This window comes from Cyphomyrmex costatus, unplaced genomic scaffold (genome assembly GCF_001594065.2).
Source record: "Cyphomyrmex costatus isolate MS0001 unplaced genomic scaffold, Ccosl1.0 scaffold193, whole genome shotgun sequence".
Classification (NCBI taxonomy): Eukaryota; Metazoa; Arthropoda; class Insecta; order Hymenoptera; family Formicidae; genus Cyphomyrmex; species Cyphomyrmex costatus.
This window is the reverse complement of record NW_017275965.1, coordinates 848,794-874,446: the sequence shown is the minus strand read 5'-3', so window position 1 is coordinate 874,446 and position 25,653 is coordinate 848,794. Positions and strand designations below refer to the sequence as shown.

Genomic DNA, 25,653 nt, shown 5'->3' with positions numbered 1-25,653 from the left:
ATTTGGATGTGTATGGTAAATAAAAAGCCCGATCTACAATTGCGTAAACGTAGTTGTAAGTGGTTGTAGTTATAAGAATTGACCAATGACAGTCGAATATTCTCCTCGTATTCGCCTGTGATTAGTCAATTCTTACAACTACAACTACGTTCACGCAATTGTAGATCGGGCTTCACAATAATACGAGAATTAAAATTGAGATAAAGGACAATGGAGGATACTAGATATGAATGCCAATTTGGTATAAACTCTGTTATTTATTCTACTATTTAAGATCTTATAAATTTTCGCTAGTTTTACTTTTTATTTTAATCTTATACTTACGTTTTTTTTTATTTCTAAATCTTATTTAGCTTTATCACGCAATTATTAATACATAACTATATATTTAATTTAGTTATACTAAAAATTTCGTATCTTTATAATATATGTATAATTAATGATCTAATTTATATTCTCTTTTACAAAATATTGCTGTTTGCTCACTTATAAGGAGCTAATAAAAAATAAACTACGACGAGAGAGATAAATTAAAAGAGAAAGTAGAGATTGTGTGTGTGTGTGTGTGTGTGTGTGTTTGTGTATGTGTGAAGCAATCTATTTTTGTATGGAATGAAACCTATAAAGAAAGAAAGAAAAAGATAGGAAAAAAGAGAGCAATTTAGTTTATTTACTACAAAATATATATATAGATATAAAATGATAGAAATATTTTTCTTTACTTTCTAAACATCTTACATAGAAATATCGATGTAATGAACCTTACAAAAATCAACATTATCAAAGAGCTATGTTTTAGACAAACTTTGCGAATTATTATCGCGTAATGATCCTAGTAGCACCATATATTACATAAACGTTTACATTTTACGTTACACGTCCGAGAAAGTAGCTTTGACATTTTCAAGCCGAATTTTTAATTTATTTAATCAAATCTTGTATCGTGTACGCACTTCAACGGCTGGAACGATAGATTTTTATTGAAAGTACGATTAATATGAAGTGACACAAGGAAATAAAAAATATTATGATTTTCCTTCAAATCACTTATATATTCTAATTGCGTATCTCGATACTACTTCCAACTTAAATCTGTCGTTCCGTTAGACTCGAAAGTGTTAAAACCAAATTCACGATGCATACAAATATTCTCGCAAAATCGCAATATTTGCTTTTAGAGTCAGGATATTTATTTAATATTTGGTACTACTAAGGAGATGTGAGAGCGTTGATGAACGTTCGAGATGTTCGTGTCGTTTTCCGCTTCGCTCGCGCGACTCGACAGTCCTCTTCTCGAAAGAGAAACTTGAGTTTCGATCGCGTTAAATAAATAATAGTAAACGCGCAGCGCCCGTCAACGCAAGCTAAGCTTCTCCGATCTAAATTCAATCAACGTATAGTCGATCGAATCAATTACACGACTCGTGACTGTTTTTACCGAGTTTCATCGAGGCGAGTAGCGTCCATTAAATCCGGTGATCGCCCGACTGCATTTTCTGTCAGGCGTTCTCTTTTTGCTATAGGGACCGTTTACCGTGATGAATGAATCATCCCGTATAACGCTCGTTAATGGGAATACGAGAAAGCTCGGTGAAACCGATCATCGGAGTCCGAAACGATGTATGATGGGAACGCGTATCTCTCCCTTGCGATAAGTACGCGAGGGAAAGATGCATGAGGGGTGATCGATATCTTACTTATCGAACTGGAAAAATACAAAGTAATTTCGCTTCTAAAGTGTAAGTACGCGTATTTTGAGCAACCGTCTCGCGCAAGTCGAGTTTCCCGAACGACGCGAATGTCCAAAAGATGCGGTAAAACATTCCAAAAAGAATTTCTCATTTTCGGATTCTTTTTGGACTTCTCTCGAATATCTTTCGGATTTTCGTATTGCCTGGAGTTTTTGCTTCTGGTCGGATAGAGTCAAACGATCGGACTATCGCGGGAAGAAAAGAGCTACAGTTTATGGGGAATATCGTTTTATATTTTGCGTAATATCCGAAGTCACGAATTTTTGATTGAGATTAAATTTATATTCTAAATCGACGCGATCGCTTCGGTAGATTTTTTGCATCACGGAGCGCGATCACGGATCGACTTTGACGAGTCTCTCGGATTTCGTGTTGAATACTTTTGGTCCTCGTTCTGCTAAGTGATGCGAAATTTCGTTGTTAGCGACAAGCACTGGTGTGCTCGGGATATTTTCTTTCCATCGATGCCGACCGGCCGAGTTTCTTCAGTAATTGTAGGGCCCGTATTGGGAACCGTGATAATACGGTCCTGGATACGCCGCCGGTGCCGGATATCCGGCATACGCGTACTGCTGCTTCTGCGGGTACACTGGAAAATTAAAAAGGTGATTAGATTTAACCTGACTTTTCTGGTAATGAAAAAAGTACGATAAAAAGGCAGCTAATTCTTAAAATTATCATATGATCTAAACTCTGTTACGGTTAGTTTTATGAAAGTCTAAAGATGAAATATGCATATGAGAAACAAATGTTTACTACTTTTAAATAACACTAAATAAAGCGATGATTTAAATTGATTCTCTTCGTAAACTAAAGTTTGGCAAAGTGTATGATATGTATGTCATATATATGTAGATATAATTATTATATAATATGTATTTAACATTGAATGTAGAATCTAATTTGCTTGTTTCTTCGTTCATGCCAGAGGAAAAATTATTTTTTTGAGAAAATAATTTTTTGATTTTATATTTTCTCTTTTACATTTATTTTAATGTTATCTTCACCGCATCTTCGAGTAATTAATCTTGCATGAAATGCATTTACTGCTCTATAAATTTCTGAGCGACTGATTTGAAGACTTTAGCGTTACAAAATGAAACACATTCGTTTCTTTGTTTTACATGAATTCCGACATCAATCAGTCAACGTATGGGACTGAATGCGCAAACACGGAAATTCTTTTACAACAAGAGGTCGATGGGTGTACGGAACGGAAAATTAGGCAAGTGTGTCGCTTTCGAGCGTCTACTTCTAGATATCACTGTTTTTCCGTTCTTTTACTCAAAGGAAGGAACAATTATCTCACATGAACGTTTATTTCCGCGTGAGCTGTTTTCTAAAATTATATTTGTAACATCGGACGATGAAGACTACATTACAGAGATTGCATCCAAATAAGATCGTATTTTGCATAGAGTGATAGGAAAAAGTTGTTGAAAAAATTTTATTGTTTATTTTTTAAATAAAGTTTATGAATATAAGTACATAAAAATTTTTTAATTTCTCATACACTCTTGATAATGAAATCACAATAATTTTGTTATTACGAAGAGTATGTTTGTGTAATTTTATAAAACAAAAATTCTTATAATATCAACGAATTGATCTTTTGGATTGTAGTTAATTAAGAAATACTCTTATTAGGAGAAATTTTTACCGTACAAATTATCTAATGAAAGATAAAATATACTAGTGAAAATGCATATCACATGACTTAGTGTTGCGTTTTCTTTTTAAAAATTTCGAAATGCATTTTTACGACGGTGTGCAAGTGTATTCTATAATCTAGTCGATCATCCGGAGGAGAACTAGAAAGTTTCCTTCAGGATTAGAGCGTGACAGTGCTCCGATCCGTAGCGGAAACAGAGCGTGAGGCTAACAAGTAAAAGTCTCGCGAGAATGAATATTGGCCATTCACGCGATATCGGTGCAATTTGATAATCGACCTGTCTAAATCCGATCAGAACGGAATTGATCTCACACACACATTTGCTTTCAAATTATTATATCAATAATTAATACTTATTACTAATGAAATATAATTGTGCGCGATTATAAATGGCATTTATTGTTTTCCAAAGGTACTTCTTTGTTTTTAATCTAGTTTAAAAAAAAAAAAATCGTGAAAATAATATTAACTGAGTAGAAGCAAATTTAAATACTCGGTCGATCAGTAATTTTCTGCACGGCTTCACTGCTCTGATCAATTTAGCTGAGAAAATTGTGTATAAAAAACTAAATTAAAAATCTCCCCATGCAATTTGCTGCGATTTTGAGTTAATATTCATCGAACCAGTTTCGCGTAGTCTTGTTTTTCGCATTTGCAAATTCGCAACGAAAATGTTATCATAACATCACCGGAGACTCTCTCATCGGTAAAATTACATTACATTACTCGAACGGTATGTAAAGAGAAAAAGAGAGAGGAATCGAGATCTTTTTATATACATGCGTTATTGGGATCAAGTTTTTCAGTTTAATTGTGTTATGATTAAACAAGCAAATTATATTAATCTCGTATTTCTGTATTGTCATTCAATTAGTTCACAAAATTCTCTTCAACTTTGGATATAACCGTTTACTAAAATATGTATATTCTCAATAATCGGATAAGCTAAATCCTGAAATAATGGTTACTACAAATTCATAGATAACAGTACTTATAAAATAATATGCTTGATCGTGCTAACGATAATTATTATGCGTTAATACGGAAGCGTTTGAGGTAAACCGTAAGACACATTATTAAATATTTACAAAAAATAAGTAAGACTAGGGAAACCGTTTAATGACATCGTTTGCTTCCGTGTTGACGCTTCTCATTCAAGTGAATCCAGTTAGTATAATGACGAGGTGATCGTTACCCTCGTATCAAGGAACGTGTTCCTTGTAAGCCCGATGATCGTAAACTAAAGTTAGTAAAACACCCGGTGCACGCGGAATCCGAAGCGTGGTATCCCAAGCGATTTCTTCTTAAGAAGGTTAACCTCTATTACAGCCTCAATTACAATTATAAAAATACGTGAGATACAATCTCAATGCTTTATTCATGTATTTTAAATAATGTGATATTAGTTTGAAGTTAAAATTATCGATTTAAGTAATCTTATAGTCTCTCCACATTTATAGATAAATACATTATAATTTATTGATAATAAATATATATGTATTTGTTATATCTTATTAATGTAATATCTGACCTATAAGAGAGATTAAATCTAAAGTTCTCAATCACTTTTATTCAAAATTTCTTAAGTAAAAAATTGTTAATTATTTTTAAAAACTCTCAACACTCTATTTAAAATTAATTTCTCTAAGAGTATCGCCGGGAAAATAGCACGCCAGTCGGATATTACCACGTGCGCGTATAAGTCGGCAAAAGCAATAGGTGTTAAATATGTACCAGGCATGAGGTACTGCATGTTCATCGCCTCCTCGCGCATTCTCTCGCCCCTCAAGCAAATCGCCGCGGCGCTAAACAAGATCGCGCTGACCAACGACCAACCGACGCCGACCCAAGCGACCACGTACGACCAGTCGTACGAGATTAGCGAGTTGTCTTTCAGGACCTAGACAGTTTTGCCCCCATGTGCCGTGCCGTGCCGTGCCGCGTCGGGCGTACATAACAAACAAAAAGAAAAAATACGGGACGAGTTAGTTTGGCCGTTTCATGGTTATCGTGTCACCTGGCATGATGTACTGAACGTTCTGGGCCTGCTCGCGAGCACGCTCCCTTCTCAGGCAGGATGCTGCGATCAGGAATAGCGTCATTGTGCCCAGACACGTAGCTACCCCCAGCCAGGCGAGGTAAAACGACCAGTCGTACCATTGCGCCGTATTGTCCCTTAAAACCTGTGGGCAAAATTTGATCAAGTTCTGCTGCACATGGTTACACCCGCCACCTTGGTCACGTGGAAATTCTCGGTGCGATCAGAATGCCTGGAAGAATCTCTCTCTGATGCAAGATAAGCGAAATTCATCCCTGTATCTCCATTATATTTTTATTATAATTACTATGATCTACAAGATCAACTAACAATCCAGTTCTGTATTATGTAAGAAAGTGTGCTCGACAGTGAGTGATTTCATTTAAAAAATTATAATATTTTTGAAAAAAAATTTCGCTTATTTTGTTTACTGATCAGTTGCAGTTGACATTAAGATATTCGTATGTGAATAAATAATTCAGATGACTTACAATGAATTACAAGCTGAAGCGATTTAAGTTAATAATATTAACATCACGAATAAATTCCTGGTCTTTTGATTGATTTAACAGTCAACGACAACTTTTAATATTTTGTAAAACATTTCGGTTATATTTTAGTATTAGAGTTTCGAGAAAAATATAATTGAGTACTTACGTTGCTCCATTGCTGATAATATTCCTCTCCGACGATTTTTTCTTTTTCATAATACTCGACGCCATGCCAAAGGCCCATACCACCAGCACTTAGAAGACCTGCACGATATAATAAACATATATATTTCAGTAATATTATATGTATAAAAAATTTTGTGAATTTTTACAAAAACGCTCGTAAATTTACGATTCGATCCTTTCGAACGGTCGCTGTCTATAAATTTTATTTCACGAATTTTTATTCGAAATACCATCTTTTCATATTTCCAAATGTTTACTTTTCTCATAAACAATCTTGTGCAATACTCAAAATTATCCGTTCACGAAAATTTAATTCCGGAAACAAAGCAAAAGAGAATGTCAGGTAAATTTTGAATGAAAAAACATCTCAAGATGTATACTGACAGGCGAATAACATCAAAATTGCTGTAGCCGTGATGTTCCCTGCTGATCTTCTCCAGCAGCCCACTACTCCTGTCCAGAATGCCGAAAATATCGCAAGAAAGGCGACCATGAATAGAGCTATCACGGATCTCCCCATATCTGTGATAATGATAACAAAATTAATAAAGTTATCACTTGTATATGCATTGCGGTAAAAAAAAAAGTACGTTTTTCATTTCTATATTAATGAAAAATTTGTTATGAATATAATAATTTTAGAGATCTATACATACGTAGTGTATAAATTCATATGAAAATTATATTAGAAGCTTCCAAAATCTAGCTTGACCGTCAATGGCTTATTCTCATCGGTATTTATTATGAATATTTTTTATGAAGCTACATGTTTTTTCCTTCAAATGTATTGTTCATATGTTGCTAAGTCATTAGTATACTTTCCATTCCCGCATAGTAATAACTGCGTTTAGCAGCCAATCGTGATCGAATTTTAAAGCGTTTGTAATATTATTTGTATCTGTAATGCTTGTTTCTATATCAATGTAAAGAACTTCAATCTCGATTTAATTTACTCTTCATCTTTTTCTAATCTTTAGAACTTGAAAACAATGAAGAGTAAATTGAATTAAGATTAAAGTTAATCTGCATTGGCAGAGACAGTGATAAGAAATAATAATCGTACTGTCTCACGTACGATTAATTTTTGCAATATTCCCTTTTAGTTTATGTATTATAGTGATATATATAATTTAATATAAATGTATGAAATATTTATACATATATAAATTAAATACACTACATAGGAATTTAATATTTTAAGTTTTTATATCCAGAATTCCAGATAAGCCTAAAATTTTTTTCAAATTATAATATATGTCAACTTGATTGTATATCAAATAAGAAATTTGATGGCGCTATACTTACGTAATCGTGTCATGGCATCGTCAGAGAAGCCTCTAGTTTGATTTTCTTCATCGGGAATGAAATAATCAATATTCATGCAATGTGTCTCCACGGGACTCAGATAAGTTTCGACTGTAATTAAAAAAAACAATCATGATAGAATATAAAAATATTATATATGTATATATATATAAACACACATCACAAACTATAAAATGGATTGTAAAGTTATGAATATTTTTTATTTACTTAAAATTTTATTTTATTCTTCTATAACAGCAAGAAAACTTGTGCTCTTCATTTTTCTTTAGGAAAATTTATTATAATATCTCTTTAATAATATTTTCTCCTCGAAACATTATGAGTTCAGGAATTGTCTTTACCAATTATGAGAAGTAAGAAATGCTTTACTGACGATGAGTGGCGTGCATAGTCTACACTTAATTGGCTAATCATCGCCGACGTTCTCATTTCATCAACCGCACAGACACGTGAGTCAACGTTCATCTAATGGGTGATTACGACATCCAGACTCAAGGTGCATTCTAAGCGAGATAAATGCGGAATCCTAGTGAACCGCAAAATGACATTTTACACCTGAGAAGTGTCACATTAAAGAGGCATTTCGTTGAGTGCGAAATGTGATTTATTGTGATTCGTTATTAAATCATATTAAAAAAAAAGGAATTAAAATGAGGGAATTTGACGTAGGATATTTTTCTAGCCAACCTCAGAAGTTACAGTCTTTTTATTTCACCAACTTCTTTCGCAAATCTAATGAGCGACCAATGCTGATCATCGTATCCGTTTATTCTCCGGTTGCAAGCAGAGAAGGCGCGAGGGATTCTTGAAGGTGCATTTATTAGATATCCTCGGGGGATCATGTTCCATGGGGAATTTACTACTGGGATTTATCAGCGTTTCGTGATCCCACAGTTCTGACAGCGTCAACGAGCGTGCGCCTCGAGAAGCATGCGACCCAGAATGCAGCGGGCGCGAAGTGTGCGGTATGCTTTTACCCGTATACCCTGCAGGAGGGGACTTGCGCTTGGTCTTTCGGCTCTTTTACAACGGTACTCCTTCAATGAATCCTAATCCACGAAACGCCACCTTAGCACATAGGAAAAAGTTGTAAAGCAGCCGCGCTTTCGTGATTCCGTTTCCTGGTGAACGTCCCGCCTGACAAACCGCGACAATCGCAATTACTGCGTTCAGCAGAAAAAGCTTTATGGTTGTGAAATTCTTTAATATGATTGATTTTAGAATGTACAGTTGTGTGCAAAGCTACTTTTTCTACTGAATGTAGTTATTGACAACCGAAAACAGTGTCTCAAAAAGTCCCCGTAAGCTTTCCATTAATCAGATTATTAAATCGTTTTGATGAGATTCAAGGAGGAATATTTTAGCTCACTAAAATATTTGTTCTCAAACAAATCCGAACGAAATTTTGCTCGATATGATTCGAAATAAAAGTTTTGCACTAATTTCGAACTAAATATTTCTTTTTTTTGTGTATTTTATTTTTCAATTATAGATTCAGTTTTTCTTTCATAATTAATTATTGTTTTTCGTTTCGTTCTTTAGTTGTGATTGAGTGAAAGTCTTCCGTTGAAAAGAACTGGAAGTAAAAAACGGAACTAATTTCAGTTTTTTTTTTTTAATTATCATGATTTCGCTCAAATTTTTCAAACAATCAACTAGTAACGTTCCGTTATTTATTTTCGCGAAAAATGTTGTGTTTTTAAAAAGAACTCAGAATTATTAATATCTTTTTTAATATCCTCGTTAATAAAATATATATTTAAATTCTATAATAAGAATATTACACTTTTCTCACATTCAAGTTTTATACATACATTACATAGCGTGAATTATTCTATCAATTTGACACGCAAAATTCCGTTATCGCTGGACCGGAAGTAAGTTTTTCCGGAGCTAAAAGCTTCACGGTCGACCTCCTCGGGGAAACATACCGTTCGAAATATTTAAGATTCATGCGACGAACATTTCCTCGACCCTCTTTGAATCTAGTTTCGCCTAAACGAAATAAGGCGCCATGCCAAGATCGTTGACTCGCGCCTAACTGTACACGCGCTACACTCCTCGCCATTCCGGAAGAGGAGTCGTCGATTGCGACGGTGGCGATGCCGAGCGACCGCGGTCGGCGAGCCCTCGTACTTTTCATCGTGCATCGCGCATCGTCGCGTGATACGAGCGATACCGGCAGGTAGATACAAGCCATCAGACCGGTCGTTGACTGGTTTCTTCGGATTTTTCACGTGTGCATTCGCGATCGCACATGCTGACCTCGATTTTCGGCGCTGGCCGGCGCGACGACGCAGTGTATAAGAGCGAGATACAAAGTCATTCATAAAATTCCCACGTAATGAAATATCCCGTAGTGGAAATCGAGCAGGTCTCCGAGAATAAAAAGGATATCTTAAAGCTTGGATGTGAAACATATAGGGAATTACGGGGGGAGAGAGAGAGAGAGAGAGGGAGGGAGGGATAAAATATATTTCTAAAATATAAAACATGTTGAAAGGTATATATATTTAATACGGAAAAAATATGATTTTTGAAGTCAATTTTTTTAATTCCTTATTTAATACTATATTAGCAACTGTACATTTGTTTTGGTTTCTTCTCGATGCAGAGGTCACAAAATTACAATCACGCGACCCTAATAAATCGAAGCTACCGGAAGCGGGGTCGCCGGAAGAAGACGGCATATGCTGAAACCGATAAGGTGTCGTTCCCGGCAAATACATCGGTCGGCGAACGGTACCGCGATACATGAGTGATGCATCGATCATTTTGATTGTTTTCCAACCAAGCGACGAGAACGAACAACCCGGAGAGACCTTTTATGCGTCTGGCAATTTCTTCGCTCTCCGGGTAGACCGTTGCGGACCGATAGAATCGATTCTCACCGATCCAGCCTCGATACACTCGCCTTTCCTCGCCGTTTCTTCTGATCTCACGATACCTGCCGAACAGATACATTTACCGGCGCGGCGAGAGCGTATTTTCGTCCGTGAACCCGAGTGAGAAAGCATTGTCTCCGCCGCCTTCAGCATCCGCTTTGTCGGATCGCTCGCATTTTATCCGAATCAAATCGTCCAGTTTGACCTTAAAACCCTGGTGTCGTTTAATGTGACTATTAATCCGAGATCTGAGATCAGTTCAGGCTCTCTCGAGGACAGACGTCGGTGTTATGTGGGGTAATGAGGGAGATTACATTCATGTTTTGTCCAACTAATGGAGACGAGGCGACTTGTCACTTTACCAGGATACCGCTACGTCGTTATGTATAAGAAAGCAACTGATCGTTGCAGTCTTGACATCCTGACCGTCGGGATTTTGGGACAGCAATTTCACCTGTTATCTGCAATTTTTAGCGGAGAAGTTTTGCGCACGTAAAGCTTTGGAAGGAAGCCTTATCTCTTGCGAAGTAACGTTACAGTAGCTGTCCCAATAAAATAATTAAATACGTGTTAGAAATATATTTTAATGGCCGTTGATTGATATTTATATAGGATGGTCGACGAAATGATATACTATTTGTTTTACGGCATAGTACATTTATTTTTAACAAAATTCACACTTAACAGAATTTCCACGAAATGCAGAAAATGTGTTCACTGCCAGTGCTAAAAACTTACATTACAGTGCATGTAATGTAAATTATAGATTTTCAATACTAGCTGTGAATGTTAGAACATAGTTAGAATTTGCTCTCACACAGTTTAAAAACCGATACACAATTATATCGTTTCAATGAGATAATTAAATAGTGTATAACATTTTATGTGCCACTCTGTATTTTCATTATACATATACTCGTACAAGTCTTATTCAACGCACGTTGGAGCATCTAGTCTCAATGACTACTTTATTATTCATTTTTAATCAATCCCATCTTGAGAAATCTCGACCGTAACACGTGACATCGACACACTTTCCTCGTGTTCACCTCGGAATTTTACTGAACACTAAGCACTGCTTTCCCTCCCTTCCCGATAGTTCGCTATTGTACTGTGAACGACAATGGATTTTATATGAGCTCCCTAATGTATGTCCGCATCTACGCGGCTAGTCATAGGTACGTTTTCACTTCGTAGCGCGCGGTGCATTTTCCCTTCCCGTTCAAAGAATGCGCAATCTGAAACTTCCGGGAGAACTGGAATCACCTGTACCGCGTACCGGACTTGTACGAAAAGTATACTTGCGCGCGCGCGCGCGCGCGAACATCTTTCTCTTTTTTTTTTTAACCCCTCGGTCGCCATCTTGAAACTCGAAACGTGACTCCACTCACTCGTTTTCAAAAATCTAATCCGGAACCTCGATTTCGCGGCTTCATCAAACGGATATTCAACGTAATACAAGAGATTTCAAAAGCTGATCCTGGAATGCGCATGGTTCTAAGAATAGACATTATCTAAGACGACTTGCACAATTTCTGGAAGAGCAAAGTGTGCTGTTTTGCATTCATTATTGTATATTTCTTTTTATTAGAGTGTGATCTAAAATTAGGTCTTATTGCGTTACATCTTCCACATTACAGTCCTTGCATAACGTGACACGTAGACACAGAAGACCATTTACATATTTACGATATGATATTTTTGTCGTTTAGTGAAACCGATCTGCGATTACAGCACAATTCGATCGTATGCAACGCACGTTCTCGCGACGCTGACGCTCGCATAGTAATTTCAGATTATTACGTCGTGGAATGAACATTGCATGACCATTGAAATACGTAAAAGTCGATTTGTATGTAAAAAAAATTTTCGTCGTGCATAATGACAACATTGTTCTGATCCATTTTTAGCACACAGAATTTAATATAATTTTGAATCTGAAATGTTATTCACTAAATTCTTATATTTATTCACTAAAATTATATATAAACTTTTAGATTAAAATTAATTCTTCTCTAAAGTAGATTTATTTTAATTTCGGTTCAATTGTCTCTTCTTTGCTTAGAGACAAAATTTAGAAGATAAAAAAACGATTAAATTTAACCATTATCGAGGAAACTGACTCTTTTGTTAGATCAATCAAGTTGATTGGACAGCCTTAATATCTTAATTTATATTTTATGACCTAGATTTGTATCGAAATTCATTTAAGCTGCACGTATTTCCTGAATGAAACGATGAATATCAGAATCATTATACGAGATTATGATTATAATCGGGTTAATTGCCTTGATTACGGATTTAATTACATTCTCTGTAATTTCAAATTATGTATCATCGCGTTGATTACGTATGACTGCGCTTATTGTATCATTGCAGTTACGTATCTCATTCTTAATTGGTTCAATTATCTACAAAGACAAACATTGCCGAGTTTCTTCATTTATTATTCTAAAAATACGTGATATCTTGCTGAACATTATTGTACGACATATAGGTACCATGCGTCATTACTGTAGAAAGTTTCTAATTGGAAAGGCGTTCCAAGCCATAGAGCGTTATACACGATGCGAAGTTACGCACGGGGAGTAAGATTTGATCACATCCTTGTGCGTAACATGCGTACATTTATTCCGGGTTTAAATACTTTAAATGATGGGTTTAAGATGCTAATTTATTTGCATTTTTTCCTTTGTAATCGACGCTACTCCATCATGTTCTTTTTCTGATAACTTTAGAATGTTTAAATTTTTATAGAAATTTTAAGAATTATTCTTTATATTCTAGGAAAAGAGATTTGTTCAAATGTTACAAAAATTAATTTGCATTTATATCTGGCAAAGTCTTTCGAGGAAACTTTATCCTCTCTGCTCAGCCGAAGCTCGGACGCAGTTTGTGTTTCCAAGGCATTAACACGCGAGCGATCGGTCGATCGATTGGCACGTCGGCTGTTTCGCAACAACTGTGATCGCAACGGTCCACTTACGATGTGCGCTCTGAAAGAAAAAAGACCACCAGAGTCCTCGAACCCGGCAAGTCTTATCGTTCATTAAGTAATTTAAGACGAGGATTCTCGCGGTCGATACCAATGTAAAAACTTTGCGCAAGTTGATTCAAAGGTAGAATTCTGTATTTCCGTTATTACTTAAGCACTATTTCGTTCGAAAACCGCGATGGTCGTTTACATGTCACTTTTTATTCGTTGTAAAACAAATTAAAACAGCTAGCGGATGTACTCGATGCGTTGCTCTTAATCGACTTTACTTCACATGTATTTCTATTCATCATAGTTCATTCGATGATTTTGCATACAATTTATAAAATAATTTATAAAATAATTTAATCCCCTTTGATTTTTACAATCAAGGTAAATCAATTTTTTAATTGTTTCGCCACAAAATCTAATACTGGCCAATTATTACTGAAATATAATAATTAATTACTTATTTGGAGTGTGTGTGCTAAAAACACTGAACAACAATGCTTTTAATATTTAAAATAGATAATATAAGTTTTTTAGTATATTAAACTATATATAATCAGTATTAGATTTTTATAAGAATTTAACTTGAAAGCAATTTAATATTCGTATTTTTTCTGAGGTAATTGCTTCTCAATAAACAAGGAAGAAAGCGTTGGTATTTTATGATCCATTGCGTTGATATTTTTCATACGAAAACATAACGCTCGGTTATGCGCGATGATGAATCCTAGGATGAGAAAGCGCGGCGAGATACACCGTGGCGGAGCAAACGGGTGAAAATGTACCTTTCTCCAAAGATTGTGCGCGTCTATGTGACTGATTATAAACTGTTAACCTATTACGTGGGATCGGATAACCTACGACATTACGAGACCATAACATAGAAAGTTTCCTAAAGGCCGTGTGAGGGGTGTCGTTGAATGAGGAACTCGGGAGGATTTGCCGATCCTACACGATTATTACAAATACTGATCAAAGGCGGATAAGACCGCCAGTCCAATTCTTTGCAATTTTCATTATTTAACGTAATTATATATGTACCTGTCCGCTGACAATGTACTATAATAATGTAAATAATTATACGTTGTAAGCAATCTTAAAATTTTTTCTCAACCACCAATTGGAGTGGCAAAATGAACAAAGTGATGTCGATCTTAATAGCGAATTGAATGCTTGATAAAAAAAATGTTCATTAAATAAAAAATAATATTTGTCGAAATAATTACTAAAATGCAAATTGTCTCTAAGTCTATTCAGGATGACACGTCAAGTTTCTCACAACTTTTATTAAATCATGCATGTTTAATTATTATACTAAAAGCTCTGTTTAGGAATTCTTACCCGTTGGTGGTCTCTCTTTAGGATAACATATCCTAAATAGACCCTGAGTCCTCGTGAAATAATAGTATTTCATGTTCATTTGTTCCACCAAATGGCTTTGCTCGGCATGCTTGCTCGCGTATTGCTGTAACAGAAAGAAAAAATTCCTCAAGTGTTGAGTTTTAATATTCAACGAAAGTTATACAAAGCGCATTATTAACGATGATGAAGTGAAAGGGCAAGAACAAAGTCGCGACGAATAATTCGCCTTGACGGAGAGAGCTACCGGACATGTGTTTGCGAATGCAGATGAAGTGTATACGCGCTCTTCCTTTCGCGAAAATGTTATTATCGTTAGAAAGTAAGAATACCACGTTCTTGTGATAGAACATCTGTCAGAATATCTCCCTCTCTTTAGTGAAAGAGATGGCGAGCAGCTTTGTGCCTTCTCAGGATTTATTTTAAATTCTAGTTTACGCTTAACTATTTTAAGACTTTTTTAATTATAAAAATTCATCATCGTAACACACACAAATTAGCGATACAAAAATCTATGTAATAAATCGCAGCGTGATTGATACCCATGCGAGTTTCGCAATTACACTAAGAAATTGCCGACGGATGAAATTACGAGTGGAGAAAACGACGCCCGATTTATTTCACGTTACTTCGAGACATCGATATTCCTCGAAGAGACCGCCCATGAAGGCCATAAGAATCCATATAGAGAGCGTTTACTCGTGCATGTCGACGAGCAAGTTGTTCCGTGCTTTCTTACGTTCGACTTCGCACAAACCGTCTTCGAAATTTGATGCAATTTCAGATCGTGTAGTAGGCGTGTGTCGATTTCGCCCCCATCGGCGGCGGTTCCTCGTGGTTGATAGTCTCACCAACCCGGGACTCCGTCCTCGGTGAGCAGCATCGATGCCGGCTTGAATTGTTACGATCTATTTTCTAGAAAGTTCGTCTTCGATTTCCCGATTCAACGTCTGGTAGAAAGTATAATGATACATCGCGCTATATACGCGGGAAATCTTAACGCATGAATCGCGACCGTCACGTCGGCGACGGAAAGAAACATTTCCGCGCGTCGAAAACGCGTGCCCGTTCCTTTTGTGTACACGAGTCACTTCCCACGAGGCATTTTGCTCGATCCGTTGTCCGCCGATTGCTGATAAAGCGTACCGCGCTGTTTCGCGAAAGCGTTTTTCTTTCAATGCTCAACTCGTCTTCAAAAACAATATCAACAACTCTACGCGATCTCACTCTACGTGTACAGGGCTGTTTTAACTTGATAAAAAAAATGCATTAAATTTTAACAAATATTTGTTTGAATAGTACTAATTTATCAATTACTACGATAAATAAATATTTAAGAAATAAAAACAATAATTTAATCAAAGTAATCCCTTTAAATCCTGCATACATTGTAATGTACATTAAATTTAGACATTTATCTGTTAAAATTATTTAGTTCTATCGACATCATCTGAAATCATTATGTATAATAAGGTACATTTTGGAAAAATAACCAAAATTTTGAAACAAACTAATTGAAAAAAATTTAATTTGTCAGTATGAATTATTTATATTAAATGTATTAAAGTGTTCTTAACTTGAACAGTTTTTTTTAAACATAATTCCATTAAATCAGATTTAAAAAAGTTAAAAGTTCTTAAATAACTCTATATGTTTAAATTTACTTATAAATATCTAGTTAGTATTATTGAAACAGATATTTATTAAAAATTAGCACATTTTTTCAGCGTAGTTACATCGTTTGTTTAACTTATTTCGGCACATCGGCCAGTTCATAATCAGGTTTTAATTCTCTAATTTTATATAATATTTAAAGATTGTTGAGGTGTTTTCGCTGAAAGAAAATCAACCTCAAATCAATTAGATCATTAAACGTTACATTTATTAGTATAATTTTTATAATAAAACGCTTATTTTTTTCATTAAAAATTTATTTTACACTTTGTATTTACTTTGTAAATATAGTAATGAGAAAAAATTTGAAAAGAATATTTACACGTGGAAAATGTCAAAACTTTATCGTTCTCGAAGCGTAGTTTATGTGGACACATGCCTTTGTACAGAAAGCAGAAACACGTTCGCGTTGCGTCTGTCAACAGCAACGTCATGATTGGTGTTGTTTCTAAAATTCCACTGCCCACGTTTTTCCTCGATTACCAACAGATAATCGTACGAGCGTGACGTACATCGCTGATGCAAGCGTCGATTCAACCTTGGTGAACACCCATGCGTTCTGAGCAATTCTCTCGAAGGAACACGTTAAGATAAATGGTGATGTTTGCTAAAACGGTGTCATTGTTCTACGTAGACCAAGTAACTTTGTAATTCACAACAAATCGAGTATCAAAAGTTCTACTGCATTATTATTGAAGCTACTAAGAATCATCGTGAGTGACAAACATCTTCAGGTATAAAATCAATTCAATCAAGTTTTATCGCTAGTCGCAATCTTAGCAGCATTTTATTTTAACGACATTTTAAAAGAGAAGTTAATTTTTTTCCTGTAAAATGTACAGGGATACTTAATTTAAGAGTCTGTGTTTTTCGCGCGAAAGTTTCTGCGAGCAGTAGGTTCGAAGATACAATACGTGAATCCTCTTTCGTGACGGTACATATCACTTACGCAGAATTAGCGTCACTCGAGGTTAGCGAGAAAAGGAAGAAAGGAGGACTTCAATGAATCCCAGTCTCGTCTAGGCCACGCCATTCTGCTTTCACGTTGGTATTTCACCATTGCTCGTCTCGAATAGCGCGGGAATATCGTTGAGCCCGGTTGATTTCTTTGACATAGAAAGGAAAACCCCTCTTGGGACTCACTGCAATGATGGTAATTGTATTATCAAATGTAGAGTTCCAACTCCCATGTGTTCGAGAAATATTTCCCGTAGCACTTTGTCGGCGATTTCGCGAAATCATATTCTCTACATTCTTATCATATTTCTACCATAACTGATCCACGATGTGCAGCGTTGACTTAGACATATCTTCAATTCGTCGTGACATTTTAACGCAACTTTGTAGCCGGTTGTATATTCGTATGGCGTTTTCATTAGCGGAGGAAAGCGTGATAATTATTGCAAGCAGTTAGAGGTGATTATGCAAAATACTTGCGCATGCTCGCGGAAATGGACAGAGGATAGCTTTCACTAAACCTGTCGTTCCCGTCCTCGTTCTCCCAGTATCGGGACAAATTGTTATCGACGCCGCTTAAATGTATATCGGTTGGTGCAAATTGTCGGGGCGGTTATCGGTTCGGTTGCGGATTCGCATTAAAAAGGGCGGCCCGTTCACCTCGTACGCGAGATTTTTAGCTAACGAGCCATGTTATGTTGCGTGTGGCAACTTTCATTTGAATTTTTCCTCACCGTCGACTAGCTAGCTTATTGGCCGATCGTGTCGCGATCGTTTTTCCGACTCTGTGCGACTTATGATTACACAATCTCTCGCTAAATTTGAATAATTCGCCGTTGTGCATTGATTATTTGAAGAGATCGGTTATGAACAACACAGACTTGCGCAGGCATCGCTCTCATTTGAATAACAATCGATGTAATTTACCTCATTTCCGGATACATCTAAGGATTTCTTGCATTAATTTGTCACGTCGGACAGCGAAACGATGCTATCAAATTATTCAATTGGCAAATGCAATACTCGCCAATATCCTCGCAACATCGAGTAATCCGTAATCGAGAGAGCTTAAACTCTTCTCTCGTTCATAAATTATTTTTCTAATGGTTGCGCAATAGAAATTCTTACGTATTTCAATGCTTATATACCGGGCATGCAGTCGGTATAAATCATTCTCTCCACTTATGTGTATAGTTTCAAAGTTTACTATATAAATTCGCCATTTTTTTGTCATTCACTCTGACAAGTAATGATGCGGCAAATTCCTTTTACAAACTGATAGTAAGAATTTTACATTATTTTTTAATTATGAAACAATGAGCAAAATCACAAAAACGTTAAATTATAATACATGTAATTTTATTTCGACATTTTCAATCAATGGTCTCACTTTTGGCCAAGTATTATTACCCAACACACAAATGCTATTTAATGCGACTTTTGCACAACATTATCTGTACTGAATACGATCAGTGTGACACATTGATTACTGTATTGGCTGACACGTTTTTGCTTTCTACATCTATCTTCTTATATAAACTCAAGCAGCGTGTGTCGCTACTTGATCGCGATAAAAGTCGAACGCTCTTCTCGAATGTCAGATCTAGGTAGCACAGATTAAATAAATTATATCGCGTATTGCAAATCGTTGTGTCTGGAAGTGAAATTCGTAGAGTCGCGAACGTTATGTCGTTTTCGTACGACGAAAGACGCGTCGTCGAGTTCACAGGGTCATCTTCGACGATGCATTCGGGACAGGACAGGAAGGATATACTCGTGCAATACTCGAGTTTCTCCGAATCGTTCCGCGCACGAAGTCGCGTTACGCCATTCAACGTCTTTAAAAAGCGCCGCAGATTGCGAGTCGCGGCCTTGAAGAGTCATCCACATGCCACGATCCCCTTTAACTTCATCGATTACGATCGCGTCTCAATTCCTCGTTAAGAAACAAGTGACTTTGCGAAATAACTGGCGTGACGTGATTTCATATTTTTTGTTTTAAAACTAATATTTTTTATAATCACGCCGCATTTACGTCAGTCTGCGTCTAAATAGCCGAACTATTGAAAAGTATTCACTCGCTTCCTATGAGCGGACCACATTCTCAAATATTATCCTGTTTCTCCGCTTAGGTATATCTTGATGCCGGACAAGAATATCGAAGTGAATTCAGGTGCGCGCATTCCTTTCTTCGCGCGCCCAGCTCGCCACGTCACCGTGGTTCTCGAATGAAAGTACAGTGACTATACCATATACTTGATGAATATAATGCCGCGTAACGCGCTACCGTACGTACGTGCGGGAGGCAGCAGGATGAGTGCTAAACGGACGTCTTAATGCCGGCGAACAAACAGGAATACGCGAACGATGTAATCAGCCCATGCCAACGCAACCGAGCCATCCTCGCGGGCAGGATAACGCATCGCGTAAACACGCGCGAGAGTTCATTACGAGTAATTCATTATTAAAGCGGGAGCGGCAAGGTGAAAATTACTGCGCAGTCGTAGGGGTATAGCATCGGATTTATACGAAGCTGAGAAAAATACACATAGTATCTCGTGTGTGTGAAATTAAATTTTGTAATTAATTTTTTTCTTGAACGTATAATAATGCAACAGAATCAATTCGCAGAACTGACTTTTTTTTTTTTTAAATTTTATAACCTATAGGAAATAATATTCTAATTAAAAATCTCGAAAGTTATAGTCCTATATCAATCAACATCCTTCCTCTAAATATCAAGTCTTTCTGTTCCTATACTTTCAAATATCAAGATGAAATGTCAAAGTATCAGGAAGTAATCATTCACTTTCTTCATAATATTATATATATAATATATATCTGAATAAGAATTTATAACCACGGTCCACTTGATACTGCAAGTACTTCGAAGTATATTTTTCAATTGGTTTTAATTAGTAAAATTCTCTCCTTCGATTGGGTCAATCAAATGCCTCGAAGTTTCAGCGTTAAACCGCATTCTATCTTTCGTTGCGCAGTTCAACGCGCAGTACAGGATGTGCGAAACCGTTAAGGCGATTATAACTCATCTATTTCATCAAGATCGTCCTTCAGAAAATCGTATGCGTTCCCTTAGCTTAGATCGCCGAGGCTAATTGACAGAGTTTCGTTAATGCTGGGAATTTACGCGCGTGATTTTCCCGTTAATCGACGGCTACTTCGCGTGTTGTCGAGGTCGCATCGCGTATACGCAGGGACTGTGGAATTATCACCTCGCGTGCGTGTGCCACTCGGTAGCGGAGGCATTCGAACATGCGTTCGCTTGCGCCTACTCTCAGAGGATGCGCTGGCGCGGGCGACATAACTGTACGCGGCGGTTCTCCTGACACCTTCTCGTCACTCGAGCGAGGAGGCGAGGTAGCGAACCAGCCGGTCGTCCAGGTATATACGGGAATCGCGCGGTTTCCTGACGCGCGAAACAGAATAACAGAGCGTCACGCTGCGTCGCGTTGCATATTGCGTTTACATTGCGTTGCGCTGCCTCGCGAGAATCTCTCGTGTACCGCGCATCCATCTCCGTCGAGAAGTGGATTAGTGGGCGATCTATCGGCCAATCTCTAATCGTACGGAACGATTGATCCACGCGGAAGCAATGCGTAAATTTTAAATGAAGAAATTCGACTGGGATAGATAGGAAGTAGAATCGGATAATAGAATTGCTGATAGCAAAGAGAAGCTGAGCAGGATCCTTAAATCTCAAAAGTCTATATGAGATTTCGGTAGAATGTCGTAAAAGTTCATATAAAACGAAAAAAATACGGCGTATAACTTTCGAATCTGAGATGCAATATCGTTTGAGATAAAAAATGGAGTGAGTCACTTTTTATGAAAATGAGATATGAGCGGATCTTGAATCGCGCGCGACTGTTTATTTTCGCGGATTTGCTCTCTCGGAGGAGCTCGCGTGAATCGCGCGATTCTCGCGCAAAAGGACATATACGCGTGTGATCGGTGCACCAAACAAAACTCGTTGAGTCAACGCGCTGAGAATGGGCGCGGCTCGGAATGTCGATCGTTCCGAAGGCACGGGACGAGATGTTGGGAGATCGAGACAGGAACGAAAGAAGAGAGGAGAGGAGAGGAGAGGCGAGTCGTCTTCGCAGCTGGGTCGAGAGAAAGAGAAAAGCGCAGACAGGAACGGAATACTCGCGAAATGAGATTCCGCTAACGAGATAATCTAATTTAATCGGCGACGAGCGCTTCAGCTGCGCTTAGAACGACCTTGGTACTAACGTCGAAGACAAGAGACGCATAAGTGATGAGTTTCCTCGCAAGGAATAAAAATTATTATGCCGAGTCCTTTTCTGCGAGTTGAAAATCATTAATCGCGATGCAAAAGTCTGACGAATTTGTTGTACAATAATAATCGTACACTGAATGGATGTAGCGGCACCTACATGCTGGATGACGCGTGAAACATCCGCGTGCGCCTGTTATTTAATAATTCCTATTCTTATGCACGTCCGTGGATATGATTTTTACGTTGCGCAGGAAGTTACATCAACATTGGAATATTTCGCGTGCTGCGTTTTGCGTCGAGCCGTGGCGTAATCGCGTAACTCGCGACGCCAACGGATCGATTTATCACGCGAGATATCCTATTAAAATAAAGTTTCTCAAGGTAGAACTAAAAATTGTTGACGCTGTCAAAACATTTAAAACCCTCAAATTTATCGGTTCAAAAAACTTATTACTTGAAAAGAAAACTACTTAAACGTGCGAAAAAGAGGTGTGATCACTTTACTTGAATAGATATAAATTTAATTACATAAATTATAACTGCAATTATTTTAACAGCTTTTTTAATTATAAGTAATGTCACGATCAATTGCATTAAGTATTTAAAGTTTGATCGACTCGATATTTTTGTTACAAAAAGGACAATGGGTCAATTTTGCTTAGATAACGTAAATCTTTTAATGGTTTACTTTAATAATTTAATATTCAAGGTCTGCCATGTTCAAGTTAAGTGAAGTTTCTTGTTGAAAGAATTAATTAAAGCCTTTTGAGTATCTCTCGCTAATATTCTTTTTAGCTAGAATTTTTTAATTACCGCTGACATCCACGGTTCCACGGCGAGGAACTCGTGAGAACAACGTTCGACTTTCAACGACCCTAGAGGGTAAACTTGACCTTCGACCCGTACATTCACCTGTAAGAAGGACGGCGGAAGTCATGGGGAATTCTATACTTCCTATTTTCCCCTTCTTGAGGAAGAAGCACATTTCTCTCGGAATCTTTAATAGAGATTACGCAACCTTTCCGTTAATTAATACTACTTTCCGCTGGCTTCGCTAATTAATAGTTATTTGTAGTGGCTCTGTTTCCAATTATTCGATTGCAGTATATTTCAATTAACAAAATCGTTTTACGGAATAGTTTTTTATACATTCCTTCTTTTACGTTATGAATTACTAATTACGTTTCGAAAAAGCGAAGAAGTTACAGACAGAAGTCGCGTGTTTTTATCTCGTTGTCGAAATTCCTGTATGTGCGAGAATTCGATAATATCGCTGCATATCTTCGCAACTCTTTGTTTCTATAAATTATCCTGAGATAATAACTTGCTTTTTTCTTCCATTGAGTGCGTACATCTATTTGCTTTCTAACATTAACTTGTTTAATTATACTTTTCCCATTAGGCAATCGTGAACATTTTCGTGGAATAATCTTTTTCTTCTGATTCTTAGAAGCACAGTTGTCAAAATGAACGGAGCTATGTAAACCTTTTAATACGAAATATTGAATTAATTTAACTAACAGCTCAATCCTTAAATGACTTTCAAGAATTGTATATTTTGATATATTTATTTTAAATATAGTTCATCGTTTAAATGGATTATGGTTACTCAAAAGTACGGTTTAATAGTAACGATAATATATAATTATAGAAATTACTATAATTGACTCGTTATAGATCAGTAAATATCTGTTGTGTGGTCAGAAATGGGATTATAACGACGTCGGAAATTGTACCCATTATGGCGACACAATTACGTGTCACATTATGCAAACGCAAAAACTACCAAATTGTCGTTATCATTGAAAATAAAGGATAGAACTGGCGAAAGCTTAAGGACCACAGCTGTCCCGCAGCATTTTTTTTTTTGTAGTGTATCCACATCCTTAAAGATGCAGAAGAAGTAGAAGAAATTAGATTCACGTTTACGGGTGGCTGATGACAGCATCGGCCGCCAGAAATAACGAGATTCGGATGCGATCTAACTTCGGGCAGGAAGATGTCCATTTTCATAAATGATCGAAGCGCTCGTTCCGTACTGGGGGGCTGTCCGCGTGTGCGGTAGTTTCATTAGAATTTGCATAAGGATTCTGTACCGAGAGGAAAGCACAGAATGGAGAGGAGAGCATCCGCTGCCAAATTGAATTAGCTTCAACAACGAGCGACGTTTATAACGCAGCGCAACGTCGCGAAAATGCATCATCAAATCCCACGCTTTCGCAAACCACTTTAATTTTTTTTTCAATGCCTCAGATTGCATACATTAATGTAACGCGAGTCCTTGCAAACGAACAATTTCCATTGTGATGCGTTCTCATAAGAGATTCTTCAAAGCGCGCGTACGTACAGAACGCTTCGTGGTAAAGTCACGTGTTTTATCTGCTCGTTGTCGAAATCTCCTCTCGGCCCGAGAATTCAATAGGATGTCACATCTTCACAATTTTTTCTGTGAATTATCTTGAGATAACATTTTTTTTCTTTCTTCTCTTAAATATCTATATCTACTTTTAAATGCAGGGAAAGACATATATAATTGAAAAGAATGAATTTTATTTAAAATCCTAATGTGAAATGGTACGGGTTGATTTGTATTGCTTTAAAAAAATTGGTTACGGTAACGTTTCAAATCGCTCGATGCGTTCCTTTGGAATGCAGAACTACGTGACCGTACAAATAAAAGCAAGCAGCGAGTGCTTCTTGAGAAAAACAAAGAGAAGTAAAAGAATTTGTTTGAAATAAAAGAGTATCAGTAGAAATGTATTTTATATATAATGATACAGAAAAAGTGCTACCAGCTTAATAAATTCGTTTAACATTGTCGTTAAATTAAACGAATTTATTAAGCTCGTAGCTTTTCTGTATCATTATTTAATTTTATTGAGCCTTGTCACTTATATTTATTTTATTTTATATGTATTCATAAGTTAGTAATAAAATGCATATTAAGTTGATTGCCTTTTTATCGAAGTATATGTTGTTACGACGAGCTCGCATCCTTTTTTACTCAGATATTCATTTTCGAACATATCTAAAGAGTAACAGTTCATTAAATGTTGCATTTATTTTAAGGTCCTTTATAGTTAAAAATCAGTGCTTAATTAATTTTGCATTTAATTAACTTTAATTTTAATTTAACTTTTTTTATTTTATTATTCCAACTCCAAAAATTAGAAAGCAAACCGAATCTCTCAAAAGTAAAATAACGCAACAACATAAATCGCTTCTTTTCCTTTTCCTTCCATTTTTAGAAAAGAGTATTTGGAAAAGAGAAAGGGACGTCAATGAAATCAAACGATATATATTATGGTATTTGATTTCATCGATGTTTTTCTCTCCTCTCTCTCTCTCTTCTAAATATTTTTTTAATGGAAGGAAAAAGGAAGCAAAGTGATCCATGTTACTGCGTTTTTTCACTTTTGCGAGAGGTTTATTTTAAGAAATACTCTTCTTTCGTATCTTTTTCATTTTGAAGAGCGATCTGAGCAGGTAGGATCGACGGATGTTCCTGTCAACATCAAAACCAGATACAAACCTGGATCTGAGCGCGCTTGACCTCGGTGTAGAGCCAGTTGTCCGTGGAGAAGGCGATCGCCAGCAGGGCTGTGGCGATTATACCGGTTATGGTGGCAAGAGACAGCGTCACTGCGGAGCACGGCATCTTGGTATTTTATCTCCGATATCTCTTCTCGTCTTCTCTTTTCTCTCTTCTTCGTCGAATATACTCTCGGTCTCTCTTTTTCTCCCGTCTCTTCCGTTAGCTTCACCTCACACTCACCGCGATTACGTGGTGGTTATTGCTACCGACTGTACGTGGGCATCAGCGCGAAGAAGAAGCTGCCACGCGAAGCGCACCGCGAAGAGGAGAGCTGGACCACGGCGGATTTTGAAGAAATCGCGGGCACGCGCGGCTCTCTCGATCTCGCGGGAGCACCAGGGGACGAAAAAGGGGGTTCGGCAGCGGGGAGTCAGGGGAGGAAGAGATTCAACGTGCGTAATATCCACGTACTTCGCTGTCCTTCAGGATGCGCACTCCACCGCGATGCACATCACACCACCATTCCAATCACAAC

At 37.0% G+C, this 25,653-nt stretch overlaps 1 protein-coding gene across 2 annotated transcripts; it reads right to left on the bottom strand.

Annotated features, from left to right (window-relative positions):
* Nucleotides 1–1,685: 1,685 nt before the first annotated feature.
* LOC108772781 (uncharacterized) lies at nucleotides 1,686–25,653 on the bottom strand. 2 transcript variants are annotated; one of them, XM_018538397.1, is made up of 7 exons: nucleotides 25,116–25,653; nucleotides 14,674–14,797; nucleotides 7,444–7,554; nucleotides 6,523–6,660; nucleotides 6,119–6,216; nucleotides 5,441–5,606; nucleotides 1,686–2,340 (listed from the first exon to the last, which is right to left on the bottom strand). In XM_018538397.1, the coding sequence occupies exons 1-7, from the start codon at nucleotides 25,239–25,241 to the stop codon at nucleotides 2,237–2,239; spliced, it is 867 nt and encodes a 288-aa protein (XP_018393899.1). In that variant the 5' UTR covers nucleotides 25,242–25,653; the 3' UTR covers nucleotides 1,686–2,236. The 2 variants fall into 2 exon arrangements, with proteins under 2 accessions (XP_018393899.1, XP_018393898.1); XM_018538396.1 differs by lacking the exon at nucleotides 5,441–5,606 and adding an exon at nucleotides 5,158–5,323.

Excerpts from the sequence above, each read along its gene's own strand:
- LOC108772781 (XM_018538397.1), bottom strand. The coding sequence starts at position 25,241 with ATGCCGTGCTCCGCAGTGACGCTGTCTCTTGCCACCATAACCGGTATA. Across the intron at positions 5,607-6,118 it reads ATTATCAGCAATGGAGCAAC|GTTTTAAGGGACAATACGGC; the intron begins GTAAGTACTCAA and ends TTTTGCCCACAG. Across the intron at positions 2,341-5,440 it reads CGTTCAGTACATCATGCCAG|TGTACCCGCAGAAGCAGCAG; the intron begins GTGACACGATAA and ends TTAATTTTCCAG.